Source organism: Setaria viridis, chromosome 3 (genome assembly GCF_005286985.2).
Source record: "Setaria viridis chromosome 3, Setaria_viridis_v4.0, whole genome shotgun sequence".
Classification (NCBI taxonomy): domain Eukaryota; kingdom Viridiplantae; phylum Streptophyta; class Magnoliopsida; order Poales; family Poaceae; genus Setaria; species Setaria viridis.
Genome location: NC_048265.2, coordinates 13801351 through 13819670, shown reverse-complemented (window position 1 = coordinate 13819670; position 18320 = coordinate 13801351). Strand labels below are relative to the sequence as shown.

Below are 18320 nucleotides of genomic sequence, written 5' to 3'. Positions count from 1 at the left end.
CATATTTTGCAATAAGTTGAAGAGGTAATCAGGTCAGAATGTCAGCTCATGGATACCGCCCGTATCTGCCCGCTTCATTTTTCGTCTCTAGACCCGTAGCTCTTGAAGAGCCTGGGATCTCAATTTACTCTGGCGCAGATGCAGTGTTTGCACAAACGTAACGCGGACGCATGGCAAGATCACTGGAGCAGATCATCCATGCTGGAACAGGCACGGTAAATACTAGCAACTCAAACTCAATTATGCCCTAGCTACCCTAGATTTGCTTGGTACTAGTAGTATGAGTCTATGAGCTATGACACGGAGTATCTCTCGGCATCAACGGCAAGCTACAGTCCAATTTGCAAGCCATAGGTTCCGGTGAATTTGGTGATAGGAGGCAGGAGGCAAGCAAAGCAAAAGGGGCACCCCCTTTTGCACCTGACACTGGGGGCAGGGCAGGGCTCACAGGTCAGCTTTCCTCCCCTGGAGTCCCTCCTGCGCTGCGCTGCCCAGGCTTGGAAAAGCAAACGGTAGCCGCCCCAAAAGGAGAAGCTCCGGCCAAAGCGCCAGTGCCAGATGGTTAAAGCAAAGCACTGGCGAGAACTGCCACTGCTTGCGCGGCCTGGGCCACTGCCACAGATTTCGCCGGCCGGCCGGACGGGCTCCCTGGCCCCTGGTGTGATCAGTTGCAGGCTTGGCTTGGCCTGTGACCCCAGCGATGAACGCGGAGTGGACTCGTGGCCTGTGAGAGAGATGAGGAGGGAGGAACTGCACGAGAGGGGTGGCCAGAACCAGGAGGGCACCTATGACCGTGCTGGAACGGGGAGGGGGCAGGGCCGGCTTTAGGCGCTGGCCACGCGGGCGCAGGAGGCCCCGAAGAAGAAAACGCTAGCTGCTGGTGGCGCTGGGCCACCGCCACGGGATCACGCACAGATCACCGCGGATACAGGCAGCCAGGCGTGGGGTAGCAGCAGCAGCAGTAGTGGTACTCGAGAAGATCGGGTGCATCTGAACTGGGATTCGCGTCGCATCCAGCAAGGCCGGGCAGCCGGCCACCCATCAACACTTTTGCTCTGCCCTGCCCCTGGAGGCCGGAGCATGCCATCCGCGCCGCGGCACCGTCATGGCTGCTGGCCAGTAGTAGGCTGTAGGCTAGCGTTGCGTTGATCAGTCGGCGCCCGGCATTGGGGATCGGGGGGTCTCGAGGATCGATGCCGATGCTGCTCTTGCTCATAGGCTTTGGCCTGGTCCCGCTCTTCCACGGGGAAAGAAAGGCTGCTTTTGTTTTGTCTGCCGAGAAAGGCTGCCGTCCTGCGTCCGTGACAACGGAATGCATGTGGCTGTTGCGACGTTCACCTTGAACGTGGACCGTGGCTCGTCGATTTCCTCTCTTTTCCCACCTTTGTCCGAAAAGAATCGTGTTCTTAGAAACAGAAAAGATTTTGAATTTTGAATTAGGAGGAGGAGGAGGGAGGTGACAGCGCAGCATTGACTGGAGTTGGAATCAGAGGCGCGCCGTAGAGACCACATTGACTGTTTGACGCGGGAGCGAAAGTGCCGATAAATACAGCACCAGATCGGAAGGTGCGGGTGCAGGCACCGTGGCAGCAGGATGCTAGCCGCTGAACCAGTTTTTGGTGCCCTGACGTTTACGCGCACGCCGGCCGGCCGGCCGAAAAGGAGGGCGTATGCTCAATGGCGCGGATCGGTCTCGATGTCGATAGTTACTGCTCCGGCAGCCGGGCGAGGCACGGCCGGCATGGCTGGTCGAGGACGCAGTGATGGCCGATCCGCGCGCAGAGGATCTTTTCCGGAAGAAGAAACCGCATCGGCACATGGTTAAATTTCCTTGCGGACTCGCGCATCGGGGATGCCAGGGAGACAACCCGCGAGAACCTAGCGGAAGCGGTGCACCGGCGCCACCGCGTCGCCCCTGGCCGAGATCACATGCCAAATTTAAGGTGGCTGTCTGGCTGACATGCCGCCGGGGATCGGCACGCATTTATACGTGCAGGCCGGGAGCATAGTGGGATCAGAATTTTTCTGTGGTGGGCTGAAATCATAGTGGTTGGGCTTTGCAGCAGCCCGATGATGCGTTGAGCTCTTTGCCGAGGCTAGTTCATCCATTGTAGTGGTGCACGACGTTTTCTGCATTACTCTCTTCTGCGCCTCGTCAGTTAAATCTGTTTGCCGAGGAACCTCATCAATTTATTATTCTCCATTTACGCATCCTCTCGGTTTCCCACCGATCAAAACCGCTACATCCACCTGTAACCCCTGCACGTTACAGCAAAAATTGATGCCTTGCTTGCTCCGTTTGCTGCTCGTTCCGGGCTAGCAATATATAAGCGCGCGCGCTCCTCCGACCAACCCACCCACCCCAGCATAAGCTAGCTCCACATACAGATGGCGGCAACAAAGGCAAGCCACCGCGCCGTGGCCGCGATCCTTCTCCTGGCTATTGCCGTTGGCACGGCCCAGGCGGCGGTGAGTGAGCCAGGCGCGGGCGGCCGCGGCCAAGGGGCGACAACGACGACGACGAGCGCCCGGGTGCCGCTGCCGCTGGCCGTCACGGTGCGCTGCACCAAGGTGCACGTCGTGAAGGCGGGCGAGACGTGCGCCTCCGTGGCTCGGGACTTTCGGTTGACCGTGGCCCAGTTCATGGTGCTCAACCAGGAGTACACCTGCACCGCCGCGCCGCTGCCCCACGGCCGGTGGGTCTGCGTCCGCGGCTCCGCCATCGGCTGACGACCTGCTCTCCGCATGCACACCGTGCGTGGACTATCTATTCCGCTTGCAGTACTAGCTGCTTTGTTTACCACGCCACATGGTTATATGTTGTCACCTAATAATAAAACGATCTGATGACCACGTGTCAACGTGCGTGATTTTTACAGTAATGTTTCTACGCTGTTGCTGTCGATCTGCTGGAAGCCTGAAACCGTACCAATGCAACCTCACAGTCACGGGGATCACCACACGATGAGAACAAATATGCCGTACGGAACCGCGACGCGACCAGACCATCAGGCTCGGACAAAGCGCATGCCACATGCTATCTTATCGTGCTTCGGTCGCCGACGAACCCTGAGTGGCTGTGACTGACTACTCGTACGGTACATTCTTGCTCGCGCTAGACTCCACGGACACACGGCGATCGACCTATCACCCCCAAATCCTAACTTTAGCACTATGCAAAAAGAAAACTTCCCATCACATCAAACTTGCGGTACATGCATGGAGTAATAAATGTAGATGAAATTAAAAACTAATTGCACAGTTTTGTTGTACTTTACGAGATGAATCTTTTAAGTCTAATTAGTCAATATTTGGACAATAATTTACAAATACAAACGAAACGCTACAGTGTTGCTACAGTAATTTTAACACGTTAAAGTTGGGCTAAACAAGGCCCTAACAAGACGGCACGCGAAGCTGCTCAGAAACTTCCCCTGATGTCCTGTCCAGCGCCGGTTACGGTCGTCGTCTCATAAAAACTTTTGCACAGCGACGTTCGGTGACTGATAGCAAAAGAAGCCCTGGTTTTCCGTCACCTAAACATGGAGTATCATCTAGATGTCGTCTTCTCTCCAGCGACAGATCAGGTCATCGCATCACCGAACGTCCCTGTGCAAAGGTTTTATGGGAAGTGAAATCCAAGTGCCCACACGGTGGCTCGTCGTTTTCCAGTGCAAGTACACGCATCCCCACGCAATGGTCCTGCACCCCTGCCCTGCTTCTTGGTGGTGTGGTGGCTTGTACTTTATTTTTTTTTTAAAGATTTGCAGGAGCACTGCATTGTCGCTTGTATTTTAAAGTGTTTCTGGTACTAGCAGGGAGGCTAGTGAATTGGCGAATCCGGACGTCATTGTCCTAGGAGATTTCTGGAAAAAAGGAATTACTATAGTTAGGTGCTGCGATTGCAGATTAGCTAACGAGTCTCGGAGCGACACATGTGTCGATCCCTCTTCCCGTATCTTCAGATAATATAAAGATTAGCGAGCTCCAGTAGACGGGATCTCCAATAATGCGGCTTCGATCACAATGTTACATGGCACAAATGACAAATGTAAACGAGCCACATTTGATACTGCTCCAATATTCTGATGTCCCTCTTCGATCTTTTTTTTTTCTGTTTCTTTATGAATTGCGATCGGCATCTATCTCATCCGTGAATGATCACGCTCCTGCTTACCTTCCGGCCGGCGAATAATTTAGTCTCGAGGTTTTGTCAAATTTTGCTAAGACCGGATTTTTTTAAAACGACAGAAATAGAAATCAACTTTCAGTTGTACTCGTTCACGTTCATCGCCCAATAATTGGCCAACCCTGCAGGTCCAAATGCGACTCCTCAGGTACGGAAGGGCGCCGCTCAGGTTCTGATGCCAAAACCCCGCCACGTACTCCCAGTACGTACGTCGATCGGGCCGCGGTCTCCGAGCGTACTCCCAGTCCTAAAATACTCCGTAAAATGCAGTTGCTTGGTTCTTCATTTTGTTGTTGGCTTGTTTGGAACAGTCATTATTTCAGGGAAAAAAACTGTTTGGAACGCAAAGAATTCATATAACTGAGTCTGAGAATTCGGACTTCAATACTTGCTTAGTAACATCCGAGCATGCATTTCTCCGTTCTTCTTCTTGTTGTTTTTTTTAAAAGCTCAAAGTGCACAGGGGAAAGGGGGTGATCAGATCAGACCAGATCGATCAATTGGTGAGCAGAGAGTCAACCAGTGACCCAGTGTGATGGGGCGGGGGTGGCACGTTAATCCTCAGACGTCGGGCCCAATGCCCAACTGCTGACAGGAGCCTCGTAGGCCTTCCATGCACGTTGTCACTGCTGCCCTGCACAGCACAATTATGCAAGACGTCCTCTCCTTTTATCCGGAACAAGAATATTCGTTTCGCGGGTAGGGAAATTCTGCTTTATGCAGAACATCACTGTGCGAAATTGCAAACAAATTTCATGGCTCTTTTACTTTCTCCATCAGAAGGACACCGCTGGGATTTGGAATAATTAGTATTAGTGCTATATATTATGAGACAGAAGAAGTGCAATTATTTCATCTGGCTTGACACCCATGTAATAGTGTTCACCGCACCCATATTTTCAACCCATGGATCCAAAATCCATCAACTGTCTCCCCTGTCCGAGTGTCCCGATGTACGAACCTCCCATCCGTTGCCACCAATCCAGACGTCACAACTCACAACCACTCTCCTCCTTTCCTACCGAATGACCACCTCTCAGCTTCTCACTACAATGCTTTGAGATTGCATGTTGTTAGCCTTTCAGGCTCCTTTGTTTTATATAGCATCCGCCAAATCCCATCTATTTATACATAACATATAAAACCTATTTCTTACACGAACTCTAACTTGTAAAACAAAGGATATCGTTGTTGTTGACGAAGAAGCACAACATTGAAGATGTTGAGGAATTTAGCGCTACATCCCACCCATCTGTCTGTCATGAAACTTCCATCTATAGTAGAGAATAAAAGGAAGGAGAAAAACCCTCGCTTTTCCTTCTAGGAGGTTTTGAAGGATTATAATCATGTGGTGCAAAACCCATTCCTTACGTGAGGAGTCTTCACAGAGGCTTTAGGGGTGGATGCGGCACCCATACCGCATCTATGCCCCCGTGTACCACATCCTTGTGTAGAATTTTATCATCCTAGTCATAATTTTTCGCTAAATCTGCTTGGATCGTGTGTTGCACGGCACTGCTTTATCGGCCAACAGTTTTTATCTTTTGCCCAACACAAGAGGAGCTGAGCTTCGTTGTTTTGAAAATAAGTGATTGCTTCTCTGGAATTCTGCAAATTAGAATTCATGTTTGCACTTGCACACAGCCAAACACAAGTTGCAACGCAAAACGGTGAGGGCAATCTGGTCATTTCAGGCGCTGTACAGTAGCACAGTGCACACCACCAATCCGTCATCTTATATCCGTCCACCTCACCCCGTTGCTCCGAGTGACGACACGCCCTTCGCCGCTTCCGCTGCTCTGCAGGCTCATGTCCACTGCTGGTGCGGCATCATCAACGGCCAAGCTCGCCGGCGAGCTCCACCGCCATGTCAAGTGACCCCTCCGCGCGCTCGTCGCCTTCCTCCTCCGCCGCGTCGCCTCCCAATGACGCGCGGCGGAGAGACCAAGCAGGACAGGCGACGCCGCCGCCAGGGGGAGAGGCGATCGACACCAGCGGCAAGAGCCGCCGGGGCCGGCGGCGGCGCGTGCCCTGGTGCCCCCCCGGCCTCGGCGCGGCGTGGCCGCTGGACCCGCGGGCGAGGTGGGTCCGGCAGTGGAACCGCGCCTACCTCCTGGCCTGCGCGGCGGGGCTCATGGTGGACCCGCTCTTCCTGTACACCGTGTCCGTGAGCGGCCCGCTCATGTGCCTCTTCCTCGACGGCTGGCTCGCCGCCGCTGTCACCGCGCTGCGCTGCGCGGTGGACGCCATGCACGTGTGGAACATCGCGACGCAGCTCCGCTTGACGCGGGGCACGGCGGGGAGCAAGCGCGCGGAGGGGAGCTCGGGCGACGAGGAGCAGCAGGCGGCGGCGGCCGCGGGGGAGGAGGAGGACGACGACGAGGAGGGCGCCGACGAGGTCGCGCGCAAGCTCCCGGCGGGCGCGAGGTCCAAGAAGGCCTCGGTGCTGGACTTGTTCGTCATCCTCCCCGTGATGCAGGTGCACAACTTGTTTATACTCACTAGTCAATGTTGAAACCGTTTTTTCCCAAGATTTAGGAGTGCTTGTTAAACCGTTGAGCTAGCTGCTATTAGAAGTGAATTAGTGATCCCAGTCTATTTACGTGTTTGTCGATGCCATCATCATGCTATGGCATCACATCTCAACATATTTTCCTAAAAACTATAGGATATCTTGGCAACTGATCAGATCGAACACATATTCACATATGCTCTGTTCAGTGATGTACGCTTTGATCTACTAGGTTATTATGTTCATTTTGCTGAGACAAAAGTGCATGATTTCTCCCTCTTTATTGCAGTCCAACTCCTGTTGTTTTTAAGTGCTTATTAAGATTGTTGCTTCACAACTCACATACTAGAATATAGTACCGCATTAGGTACTAGTCGGAAGTGATTATTTTCTCCTCTCAATAATAGGCCATGTGATTGATTTATAATCTGCATATAGTTTGGTTTGTTGTTTTTTGTATTTAAGAATGGCACATGCGATACACCTGCCGATCCTTGACTCGGTTCGCAGGGCTTGTCTACTTTGCACTGGTCACCTATTACTCTGTTTACTGATCATAATAAGATTTGAAATATTTTTTTAAAAAAAAATCAAATTATTTTTCTGCACAAAATCGAAATTGGAACTTTTCTAAACAAGGGTCACATGGCTAAGATAACTAGGAGTACCTTAATCATAGTTAGTAAGATTTGAACCATAATATCCTTATAATTTTTCAAAATGGGAGATGATTAGGCGCTGAACAGACTAGCCACTACACAAGATCATCTCTGACTTTTCCCCGATGGTTATTTCTGGTTGCCTACAGTTTAGTGCACTCCTAGTGTAAACTAGGCATCCCGACGATGAAAACAAAATCCAATGATAAAAACATGAGTTTTGCTACACATCTATCGACAGATTCTTGGGTCAAAATCTGTCAAATTCCATACCTTCTTCTCCGGCGTGCTTCATTCCTCCTTCTTCATGTCCGGTGACCTCCATTAGCAACCTGGCGATGATGGCGATGGGTGGGTGGGGCGGCAGGGGTGCCGCCCGTCATGGGTGGTGGGAGAAAAACGGTTGGCCTACAATGGCGGCAGAGGCGAGCGTCGCCGATGGGTTGGCGAGGGAGCGGTCGTGGGGTGGCGGCTCCGGTGGTGGCGGTGCCGCCGGAGACGAGCTAGGTAGTGGTGGAGCACGATGAGATGGATGCCAATAGAGAGAGGAGAGAGAGGAGGGAGGGGCGATAGCGGCGGGGGTCACCGGTGGGCCACGCGGCACCAGACATGGCAACGGCAAGGTGGCAGGGAGGTAGCGCCGGGGCAGAGCAGGAACAACGGCGGGACACACTCAAGGAGAGAATGAGCGATGCCATGATGGAAGTGGACCTGGAGAGGATAACGTTAGGCCACTGCTGTTGCTGGTGACTTTTGGGTGTTTGGTTCCCAGCCGCACCAAATCTTAGGCAAGTTTGTCCAATTTGGTAAGTGTTTGGTTGGACAACTAACCTTTGGCAAGATTTTTTGAGCTCCACATGTCATAGAGACAAAAAGTGTGGCAAGATTCCTTTTTCCATGGCAAAGTGTGGCTTCAAATTTCTTTGCCATACTTTTTGTGGCTTGCCACACTTGCCAAAGGTTAGGCTAGCAACCAAACACGCCGGTGAGTTGATCTGGGCCATATACTATCGATCTAAAGATCTAGAATTTGACAGATTTTGATCTCCCTTTCTGGCGACAGATAAATAGTGTATCCAAAAAACATTACAAACTAGAAATATCCAACAAGCAGGCTTAACAATGATCATCAGTAGATGCACTGAACTTCGGGTCACTGAAAAATATAGGTTTCGGCAGACAGAATGTCGAAGCAGAAGAATAATTCAACATAAGTGCCGCACAGTCGAGATCGCCAATTTTCTGGCCCATTGCCCATGCATCATAAGTGCAAGATATGAATGATCTTTGCCCAGATCGCTGTCCACAGTCCACGCATAGGGCGCAGCTTGGAGCTTTCCGAGTTTATTTGCATTACCTTGTCCGAAATGTTCTCTGCCAGCCAGGAACGGTGCCGCGTCGCCTTGCGTCGGTCCCAGCACTGTTGCAACCGCATACCGCCATTGATCTCACGTCGCTAGCACTGCACAGGCATACTGGCACGGTTGCGTGATCCGCCGCCCAGGCTGCACGGATTGGTGACACGAGTGGGGCACGCGTGCCTTAGCTTCTCTGCTTCTGCTTGTCCCGACGCGCATTATTTTGGTCCTGCGCCTGCCCCGTAGTAGCTCGCGCAGCGGCCATTGGTGGTGGCTCGTAAAGCGGCCGATGGGGCCAGCAGCCGGCCACGGCCAGGACCCACGGCTCTTCACCTCGGCCACCAGACTGCCATTTCTGTTCGCTCCTCGTCGGCGCTCGAGCAATCGTGTCATGTGCTGATTGGATAGTATAATGCAGGTTGTGGTGTGGGTTGCGGCGCCGGCGATGATCCGCGCGGGGCTGACGACGCCGGTGATGACGGTGCTGCTGGTGGCGTTCCTGCTCGAGTACCTGCCCAAGATCTACCACGCCGTGCGCTTCCTCCGCCGGATGCAGGGCCACTCCGGCTACGTCTTCGGCACCATCTGGTGGGGCATCGTGCTCAACCTCATGGCCTACTTCGTCGCCGCCCACGTACGTCTCAGTCCCTCTGATCACTGAAGCGCGCGCACATGCTGATCGATTACTGAACTGAACTGAACATGTGCCTCTGTGCTCGTCGATGCGTGCAGGCCGTGGGCGCGTGCTGGTACCTGCTCGGGGTCCAGCGTGCCAGCAAATGCCTCAAGGAGCAGTGCCAGCTCCAGGCGGCGGCCGGGGGGTGCGCGCGCAGCGGCGCGGTGGTGGCCTGCGCAGCGCCGCTCTACTACGGCGGCTCCCCCTCCGCCGCCGCGGCGGGGCACCTCGGCGCCGGCAGGCTCGCGTGGGCCCGAAACGCGCCGGCCCGTGCCACGTGCCTCGCCAGCAGCAGCGGCGACGGCAGCGGTGGCTACCAGTACGGCGCGTACAAGTGGACGGTGATGCTGGTGGCGAACCCGAGCCGGGTGGAGCGGATGCTGCTCCCCATCTTCTGGGGCCTGATGACACTCAGCACGTTCGGCAATCTGGAGAGCACGACGGAGTGGCTGGAGATCGTGTTCAACATCCTGACCATCACGGGCGGTCTGATCCTCGTCACCATGCTCATCGGCAACATCAAGGTGTTCCTGAACGCGACCACCTCCAAGAAGCAGGCGATGCACACGCGGCTCCGCGCCGTGGAGTGGTGGATGCGTCGCAAGGGCCTGCCCCGCGGGTTCCGGCACCGTGTGCGCCAGTTCGAGCGGCAGCGCTGGGCTGCCACCCGCGGCGTCGACGAGTGCCAGATCGTGCGCGACCTCCCCGAGGGCCTCCGCCGGGACATCAAGTACCACCTGTGCCTCGACCTCGTCCGGCAGGTCCCGCTCTTCCAGCACATGGACGACCTCGTCCTGGAGAACATCTGCGACAGGGTCAAGTCCCTCATCTTCCCCAAGGGGGAGACGATCGTGAGGGAGGGCGACGTGGTGCGGCGGATGCTGTTCATCGTGCGTGGCCACCTGGCGTGCAGCCAGGCGCTGCGGAACGGCGCGACGAGCAGCTGCACGCTGGGGCCCGGCAACTTCAGCGGCGACGAGCTGCTGTCGTGGTGCCTGCGCCGGCCGTTCCGGGACCGGCTGCCGACGGCGTCGGCGACGCTGGTGACGCTGGAGAGCACGGAGGCGTTCGGGCTCGACGCCGCCGACGTCAAGTACGTGACGCAGCACTTCCGGTACACCTTCGCCAACGAAAAGGTGCGGCGCAGCGCCAGGTACTACTCGCCCGGGTGGCGCACCTGGGCTGCCGTCGCCGTGCAGCTGGCGTGGAGGAGGTACAAGCACCGCAAGACGCTCGCGTCGCTCTCCTTCATCCGCCCGCGGAGGCCGCTGTCGAGGTGCTCCTCGCTCGGGGAGGAGAAGCTACGGCTCTACACCGCCATCCTCACCTCGCCCAAGCCCAACCAAGACGACGACTTCTAGGCTTCTAGCCTCTAGGCCGGTCGAGGCTGGCTGGCTGGCTGGCTGGCTTCATCATGCAAATTAGTACACGACATTGATGCCCGATGCCCTCTGCTGGTGGGCGGGGTTGTACAGTAATATGGTTGGACGGTCCAAGCATGTTCCGATCATCACGGAATTCCTCGGCAGAGAGAAATATTGGCTAGTACCCCCTCGTTTCAATTTTTCTAGATACATAGTCTTAGACATGAACCTAGATATATATTATATCTAGATACATAGTAAAAATTATGAATTAAAAAATTAAAAATCAAAATGAATAGTAATTTAGGCGGAGGGAGTGCCTGTGAACCTCAATTCATCACAGTCCCTCGGTCCCTTTTGGTAGGATCAGCCCTGTCCGCGCTCGATCTCTTTCCCTGTGAATACATGCATATCATCTAGGGATGAACAAAACATTACTATAGGCTATCCTGAGCTACTCTCGAGACTGGCGATGCTACAAGCTTCCCGGATAATCATGCCAACGCGAGTTCAAACGCTGTTGGGGTCAACAACAACACGTCACTGGGAGAGGGCAAGTTCACCGTGAAATTTTGCAACAAACACGGGCCCGGGGACATTATTTGCTACAGTGCAGTTTTCATTTTTTTGTTGTATCGTTGTATCTCAAATTTTGCATGATAGTAGAAGATGACATGAGCTATCCATTCATATTTTTGTTGGAATTCATTTTGATGATAATATCCTAGTGGGTTGTTCTTACAGGTGGACCCGAGGGTAAAATGGTATTTTTACTCCTCTTCTTAGCTAGAAAAGATTAATTTATTCAGTGCAGTGTGTTACGAATCAACAATCGCACGATACGCTGGAGACTAAATCAACATTGGTGACGTGCACATGATAAAATAATACTCCCTCCATCCCAATTATAAGTCATTCCAAGAATCTTGGAGAGTCAAAGTATATTAAATTTGACAAATTTATATGATAATATAATAACATTTATGATGTCAACTAAGTATCATTAGATTCTTCATCAATTATATTTTCATAGTATACCTATTTGATGTCATAAATCTTTATAATTTTCTCTATAATTTTGGTCAAACTTGAGATGCTTTTGTTACAAACGACGTATGGGAATATGAAGTAAAGAATCAAACCACAGAGGAGACACACGATTTAACGTGGAAAACCCCTTCGATGTGAAGGGGAAAAACCACGGGCACCAGCCAGCAAACCAATCTCACTATCTCAAGATTTTAGGGTTACACGCCTATGGCGGCTTACAAGAGAATCTTTTCTCCACGAAACCCTAGCAAGGGTATATATATGCTGTACCGACTCTTGGTCCCGGGCGAGGGTGGAACTCCGCCTCGCCCGACCCTGAGTCCTTGGTCCCGGGGTCGGATGCGCCCGACCCCTTGAGGGTGGAACTCCGCCTCGCCCGACCCTGAGTCCTGGGGTCGGGTGGAACTCCGCCTCGCCCGACCCTGAGTCCTGGGGTCGGGTGGAACTCCGCCTCGCCTGACCCTGAGTCCTGGGGTCGGGAGTGTCCGACCCCTGAGCGGAACGCTCCGGCTCGCCCGAGGCCTATATCCTGGAGTGAATTTGGAACAACTTCCAACAGCTTTGACTCTCCAAGATTCTTGGAATGACTTATAATTTGGAATGGAGGGAGTATTTTGGTGGTGTCCTAGGGACTAAAAACCCTAGGTTGCGTTTGGATAGACCTTGGGTTAAGGATAGGAAAATGAGTTGGGATATAGTTGGTTGGGTTTGGGTTGGGATATAAAGTTTTATCCCATTACCATGTTTGGGTATGCCGTTTGGGTTTGGTTATTACGTGGGGCCCACATGTTTATAAAAAAATAAAACTACACGAAGGTCCTGTTATCCACACCTAGGCACCCAGCAGCTTCCAGCAATCCAGCTCCGCGTGGGAGGAGCGTCAGCTCCGGCGGCCCAACGCGCGCGAGGCGAGCGCGGCTCCAGCGACTCCGGGCGTGCGGTTTCCAGCGGCCCCCGTGCGTGCGAGGCGAGGCGAGGTCAGCTCCGGCGCCCCCCGCGCATGCGAGGCCAGGCGAGGCTCCAGCCACCATGCGCGGTGGCGGCTGCGGCTTCGCTCCTGCCGTGGCTCCGGCCACGAAGCGGGGCGACGGCGTGTCGGGTCAACAGGGGCAACACGAACGGCAGCTCCGGCGGTCGGCTATCCGCGAGTGCGATGTCAGCAGCGGCTCCAGCCTCCGGGGGCCAGCGCGAGCAGTGTGGACGGTAGGCGGGTAGCCCATGCGTCGAGGTGAGCTGCGCCTCCCCGTGCCCGCGCGAGACGCGAGCGGCGCGTCCGGGGACCAGCGCGTGCGAGGGGAGCAACTCCTGCGACCAGCGCGAGCGGCGGCTCCAGCAGATATAACGGCCGCTCTGCATCTGCTGTGCCATTTCCCGATAGTAACTCACCGCTCCCGTAGGGATTAGATTGCGAGGAATTTTACGCACAGGTGGTAGTACAGAGTATATGCTCTTTTTGTATGGGTGAACTTGTAATTAGCACGACATATCGCCCTTCTTCGTCGGCGAGAAGACGGGCGTGCCCAATGCCAACTCGCTCAGGAGCTTCGAGGTCATCGATGCTATAAAGGCTGAGTTGGAGCGAGAGTGCCCGGAGACAATCTCCTGCGCCGAGCTCCTCGCCATCGCTGCCCGTGACTCCGTCGTGGTGGTAATAATCACATACATACATGCATGCAATTATCATCCATAAGCATCTAGATGATCATGATCGTCGGTGCATTCAGTCGGGCGGGCCGAGCTGGGAGGTAGAGGCCGGCCAGAAGGACGTCCGCACGACAAGCCTTCAGGGCGCCAACGTCAACCTCCCGACGCTGACGTCCAGCGTTGCTACCCTCGTGCAGAAGTTCAGGAACGTTGGCCTCTCCACCAAGGACATGATCGACCTCAGGCGCGCGCACCATCAGCAAGGCATGGATGGTGCACAACCGTCCAACCAGGCGCTAACGTCGCCGTCAGGTACAGCCGTGCCCGGGGTAGAGGACGACGACGGAGTCGCCAGCCTTGTGGCCGTCTACGCATTCGACGCCCTGTCTTCTTCCGGGACTTTGCGGAGTCCATGCTCGCTAGGCGCGGTCGACCTGGCATTGTCGACCTTGGTTCCTCTGGCCGGTCTCCACCGCCATCGACGAGCAGGATCAGTTTGTGCTCGCGTCCAGGCACGGGATTACAAGACACGCAGGGCCGGGGGAGTGGCCGCCGCCGCCCGTCCAGTGCCATTTTACATATTTCCAATCATACCACTATACTGCCCATACTACTCATGCATACTACATATACTACAGCTTAAGGTTTAATAGTATATAATTAATCTTAACCGTCGGATCCTTACCTACGAGTACTTTTCAAACGGTAATATAAGGTAGTATTGTGTACCGTAAAAGAGCTCTAGATTGTCTTAAAAAAAAGTTATACACATTTTCCTATTCCATCCATTTATCTATCCCACTAATCCCATTTCCCACTTCCCAAACGCCACCTATGAAAAACCACAAAAGTTCCACAAAGGTGCGCCGTGCCAGGTGCCACGCCTCTGTTGCTGTGTTGCTGTTTTGCGGCTCACCCACGCGGCCGCGCCACGCCCATCCATCCGCGGTTAAACGGTTAAACCCTCCCTCCCTCTCTCTCTGCAGTGGGAAATGGGATGCCCAGGCCACTCCCTCCCCTCCTCTCGCTTTCCCCTGGCCTCCACCGACCAGACGAGAGGGGAGAGCCCCAGACACCGCACCGCAAAACCCCACACCCCCTCCTCCCCATTCCCATCGGAATCTCCAGCCAGCGGCTCGCCCCCGCCCCGCCGCCCGCGGCAGCAGCCGGCGGTCCTGTCCCCGGTAAATCCCGCCCCGTTCCCACCCCTCCTCATCTCTCCACTGTTCGGGTCCCCGGACGGCGGCCTGGCCTGGCCCTCCAGCTTTGCGTGCGGATGCGGTTTCGTTTAGCTGCTTGGGGTGCCGCCGCCGCCGTCGAGATCTGATGGCGCGGTTCGAGGTGCGCGCGCTCCGGTTCCCCGGGGCGCGCTGGCATTTAGTATCACTGCTCTGTTTAGTGTGCCGTAGCGCCGTGCCACCGCGGGGGTGATGAAATGGGAAGCGCAGGCGTGCGGCGTGGCGGTTCAGGTGGCCGTTGGGGGGAGGTTTCTGTTCGGGGGTGCTGGAGTTGATTGACGTGTGGCTGGAGTTGAGCTCTCGCCCAACGATCGGTTGGCCGCCTTGCTTTTGCTTGCTGGAAACAGGCGGTTTTACGCTGTCGATTCAGGTGGGGGAGCTTGATAGTGAACTGCTGTGGTCCTGTTGGTTAAGCGTTAGTATCGTGTGAATGAATGTCCCTTTCCAGATTTGCTCAATGCGATAGTCTGAAAGTGCTTCGGACTCGCTCCAGTGGCACACAGTGTAGAGTGCGTCAACCTTTTGGTAGTGTTTCCAGATTTGCTAAATTTCCTAGTTGAATGGAATTGTTAGATGGTTCATTCTGCTTGCCTTCACACATGGAGGCATTTTTTTTAATTGTTGGCACTGACAAGTGTGCATTAAAGAAAAAATAAAGTGGAGACGTAGTCACGTAGCCCCAAAGTGCGAACTAGTCAAGAATAATCTAATCTGATTTTAGTAATCGTCGGATGGTGTTGTCTTGGACTGAGGGTTCAGGATACAGTGGTACGGTGGCAGACATAATATGGCTTTTCTTTTAAATAACAGCTCTTGCATAATGCATGTCTCAGAGGCTCAGACTTTAATTGTGATATATGTGCTTTTCGTAGTTCTCCCATTTTCTGTTATAGATTCGCATCAGCAAGCACAATGGAGCTTATTTATTTTGAGTTGTCCTAATACTGCCATACTTACAACGAATCTCTAATGACTTTGTTCAGTTCATACTTCTCCCATCATATGTGGAGCTTGAATGGTTCCATTCGTGCTGGGAATGTGAATTTCTTGGAGGGTTAAGGATTTTCATTCTAGCCATACAAAATGGAGTGTCCAAGTTCAACTAGTTCCCAAGGGCATCATGTTAATGGAAAGCAGAGCACTGATCCTCCTGGTCCTGCCATCTTGAAGAATGGACCAAGACACCGTCCACTGACCCCAATAAGACGATGCCGTGGAGTATTATGTTTGGTGATTATGCTATTAACAGCATTCATGATGATGGTTTACCTGTCCCCTATCACTACTTTCCTTGTACGGTTGTTCAGTGTGCATTACAGCAGAAAGTCAACATGTTTTCTGTTTGGTATGTGGTTAGCCATGTGGCCTTTTTTGTTTGAGAAGGTTAACAAGACCAGGTTTATTTTCTCTGGTGAAAGCGTGCCCCCAAAAGAGCGTGTGCTGTTGTTTGCTAACCACAGGACTGAAGTTGACTGGATGTACTTGTGGGATTTTGCACTGAGGAAAGGCCGCTTGCAGTGTATCAAGTATATGCTTAAGAAAAGCTTGATGAAGTTGCCTGTTTTTAACTGGTCATTTCACCTTATTGAGTTTATCCCGGTAGATCGGAAGTGGGAGATTGATGAGCCAATCATCCGAAGGAGGCTATCAGAATTTAAGAACCCTAGGGATCCCCTTTGGCTGGCAGTTTTTCCTGAAGGCACTGATTATACGTAAGATCTCTTCCCATTCAGTTTATTACCACATTTCTGCCTAAATAACTGGCACAATTGCTTCTATATTTTGGGCTTCTGGAAGGATATATCCAGTCATCACTTTTATGAATTAGTCCTTCTCGTAACACAGGTAGCCTAGACTCCAGGCATGGATTCTCTAAAATTGATTTTATGTATAGTAGATGCATGTACATTGTCTAGACTCTAGATACATGCTAATTGTCCCATCTCATGCACAACAACATTCTGCACCTGTGAGAATCTGCTGTACTGTATGCCTTCCTTTGTGAGAATCTGTTTTGCTTTGTGCCTGCCTTTTTTATCTATCAGATGCTAACTAGTGATTATATTAATGTCTCAGTGAGAAGAAATGTATTAAAAGTCAAGAGTATGCAGTAGAGCATGGTTTGCCTGTTCTAAAAAATGTACTCCTTCCAAAGACAAAGGGATTCAATTGCTGTTTGCAAGAGCTGAGAAGTTCCATAGACGCTGGTAACTGCTCGCACTTGTCCTTTGGAAAATTTTACTTCTTTATTGTAGCATCTTTATTGTAGCATTTGCAAACAACTATTTCGGCAAGCCGTGTCCTGGACTGAACGTTAGCATCTCTTCATTCATTAGAAGTTATAACATCTTATGTTGGACTCTTCTGGCTAGTTCAATTCACTTTTAGTTGGACCAGCTGGCTGGTTTGCTCAAAAACTCTATTCATGGTAGTTGCGAAACAAAAATCCAAATATTGTAGCAGTTTTGCAGTATCCTGGAAATTTTACTGCAGTGCATGAAGCCAAGAGCCCATGTTGCAAGTAGGATTTACTGTCAAAGGTAATAAGTTATGCACAAGTGAGAGGGTGAATTGCAGGAAGTTTTAGTAACAATATACTTTCAACTGGTTGAGTGTGAAATAGTTCGTAATATTTTGCTACAATGATTTGCCCATTTGGTTACATGACTTGTACTTGGCTGATGCAGTTTATGATATCACAATCGCATATAAACATCGTCTACCAACTTTTCTGGACAACGTCTATGGCACCGATCCTTCCGAAGTCCACATCCATATCAACAGCATCCAAGTCTCTGACATACCAACATCAGAAGACGAAGTGGCTGGCTGGCTGGTCGAGCGGTTCCGGCTGAAGGACGAGCTCCTGTCCAAATTTTCGGCACTAGGCCACTTCCCAAATGAAGGGACCGAAGGGGATCTGTCGACACTCAAGTGCCTTGTGAATTTCACAGCTGTGGTCAGCGTTACGGGCATCCTCACGTACCTTACCCTGTTTTCATCCGTGTGGTTCAAGGTTTTCGTAGCGTTTAGCTGTGCGTTTCTTACGATCGTGACCTGCTACTCTATACATCTGCCCCAGCTGATAGGTTCCCCTGGGTTGAGCTCCCGTGCGAAGTATGCTTGATTGTAACTTGTGTTGTAACTGAAAGCTGGATGACACAGCTTGTAACCACCACGTCCGGAGTGTATGTGCATATGTGTTCAATGTGCATCTGTTGCTAGGAACTTTGACTTTGGTTAAGCTTTTGGGAGTATTCTTTGCCTGGACTTGCTTGAGGCTTTATTGTTGCATTGCAGCCAATCTGCGATCGCTGAGGTCGCGGTGTGGTGATTGTTGCGCCATATATGATGTATCTGGGTGGTCTGCTGCTTGGGGCTGATGGTTCTGTTCGAGCTCATTTTGTACTTCGCCATTTCAACTTACTCTGATGGCTCGAATGGGGGTAAAACTGGGCGCCACAAGAATTATGCATGCCTGAACGATGACAATGAAAATGCTGTAGGCCTGTAAGCTGTAGCAGGATAGGATCCGTCATCTTCGGAAGGGATTATATCACGTTTTGCCGCATTTATCACATCCGCAACTTGCAAAAGCCCCCGATGAAGGGAACTTTGTTGGGTTGTTTG

General features: G+C 52.4%; 3 protein-coding genes across 3 annotated transcripts; all 3 read left to right on the top strand.

Annotated features, from left to right (window-relative positions):
• The first annotated feature begins 5939 nt into the window (after positions 1–5939).
• On the top strand, positions 5940–10942 carry LOC117846882 (cyclic nucleotide-gated ion channel 4). Its single transcript, XM_034727996.2, has 3 exons — positions 5940–6668; positions 9137–9352; positions 9451–10942. Exons 1-3 carry the CDS (start codon positions 6057–6059, stop codon positions 10753–10755), a joined length of 2133 nt encoding a protein of 710 aa, XP_034583887.1. The 5' UTR covers positions 5940–6056; the 3' UTR covers positions 10756–10942.
• Positions 10943–13026: 2084 nt separating this feature from the next.
• Positions 13027–15161, top strand: LOC117849065 (peroxidase 40-like). The gene is made up of 4 exons (XM_034730668.2): positions 13027–13185; positions 13286–13456; positions 13533–13764; positions 15139–15161. Exons 1-4 carry the CDS (start codon positions 13027–13029, stop codon positions 15159–15161), a joined length of 585 nt encoding a protein of 194 aa, XP_034586559.2.
• On the top strand, positions 14442–17956 carry LOC117851038 (probable 1-acyl-sn-glycerol-3-phosphate acyltransferase 5). The gene is made up of 4 exons (XM_034732936.2): positions 14442–14636; positions 15674–16402; positions 16767–16897; positions 17378–17956. Exons 2-4 carry the CDS (start codon positions 15774–15776, stop codon positions 17815–17817), a joined length of 1200 nt encoding a protein of 399 aa, XP_034588827.1. The 5' UTR covers positions 14442–14636; positions 15674–15773; the 3' UTR covers positions 17818–17956.
• The last annotated feature ends 364 nt before the right edge of the window (positions 17957–18320 follow it).

What these genes read in the sequence shown, in the direction of transcription:
- LOC117851038 (XM_034732936.2), top strand. Translation starts at nt 15,774, where the DNA reads ATGGAGTGTCCAAGTTCAACTAGTTCCCAAGGGCATCATGTTAATGGA. An exon ending in CCTGAAGGCACTGATTATAC is followed by an intron (nt 16,403 to 16,766) that starts GTAAGATCTCTT and finishes TTAATGTCTCAG; the next exon opens with TGAGAAGAAATGTATTAAAA. An exon ending in GAGAAGTTCCATAGACGCTG is followed by an intron (nt 16,898 to 17,377) that starts GTAACTGCTCGC and finishes TGGCTGATGCAG; the next exon opens with TTTATGATATCACAATCGCA.
- LOC117849065 (XM_034730668.2), top strand. Translation starts at nt 13,027, where the DNA reads ATGCGTCGAGGTGAGCTGCGCCTCCCCGTGCCCGCGCGAGACGCGAGC. An exon ending in CCCGTGACTCCGTCGTGGTG is followed by an intron (nt 13,457 to 13,532) that starts GTAATAATCACA and finishes CGGTGCATTCAG; the next exon opens with TCGGGCGGGCCGAGCTGGGA. An exon ending in GGCGCTAACGTCGCCGTCAG is followed by an intron (nt 13,765 to 15,138) that starts GTACAGCCGTGC and finishes GTCCCTTTCCAG; the next exon opens with ATTTGCTCAATGCGATAGTC.
- LOC117846882 (XM_034727996.2), top strand. Translation starts at nt 6,057, where the DNA reads ATGTCAAGTGACCCCTCCGCGCGCTCGTCGCCTTCCTCCTCCGCCGCG. An exon ending in TCATCCTCCCCGTGATGCAG is followed by an intron (nt 6,669 to 9,136) that starts GTGCACAACTTG and finishes AGTATAATGCAG; the next exon opens with GTTGTGGTGTGGGTTGCGGC. An exon ending in CCTACTTCGTCGCCGCCCAC is followed by an intron (nt 9,353 to 9,450) that starts GTACGTCTCAGT and finishes CGATGCGTGCAG; the next exon opens with GCCGTGGGCGCGTGCTGGTA.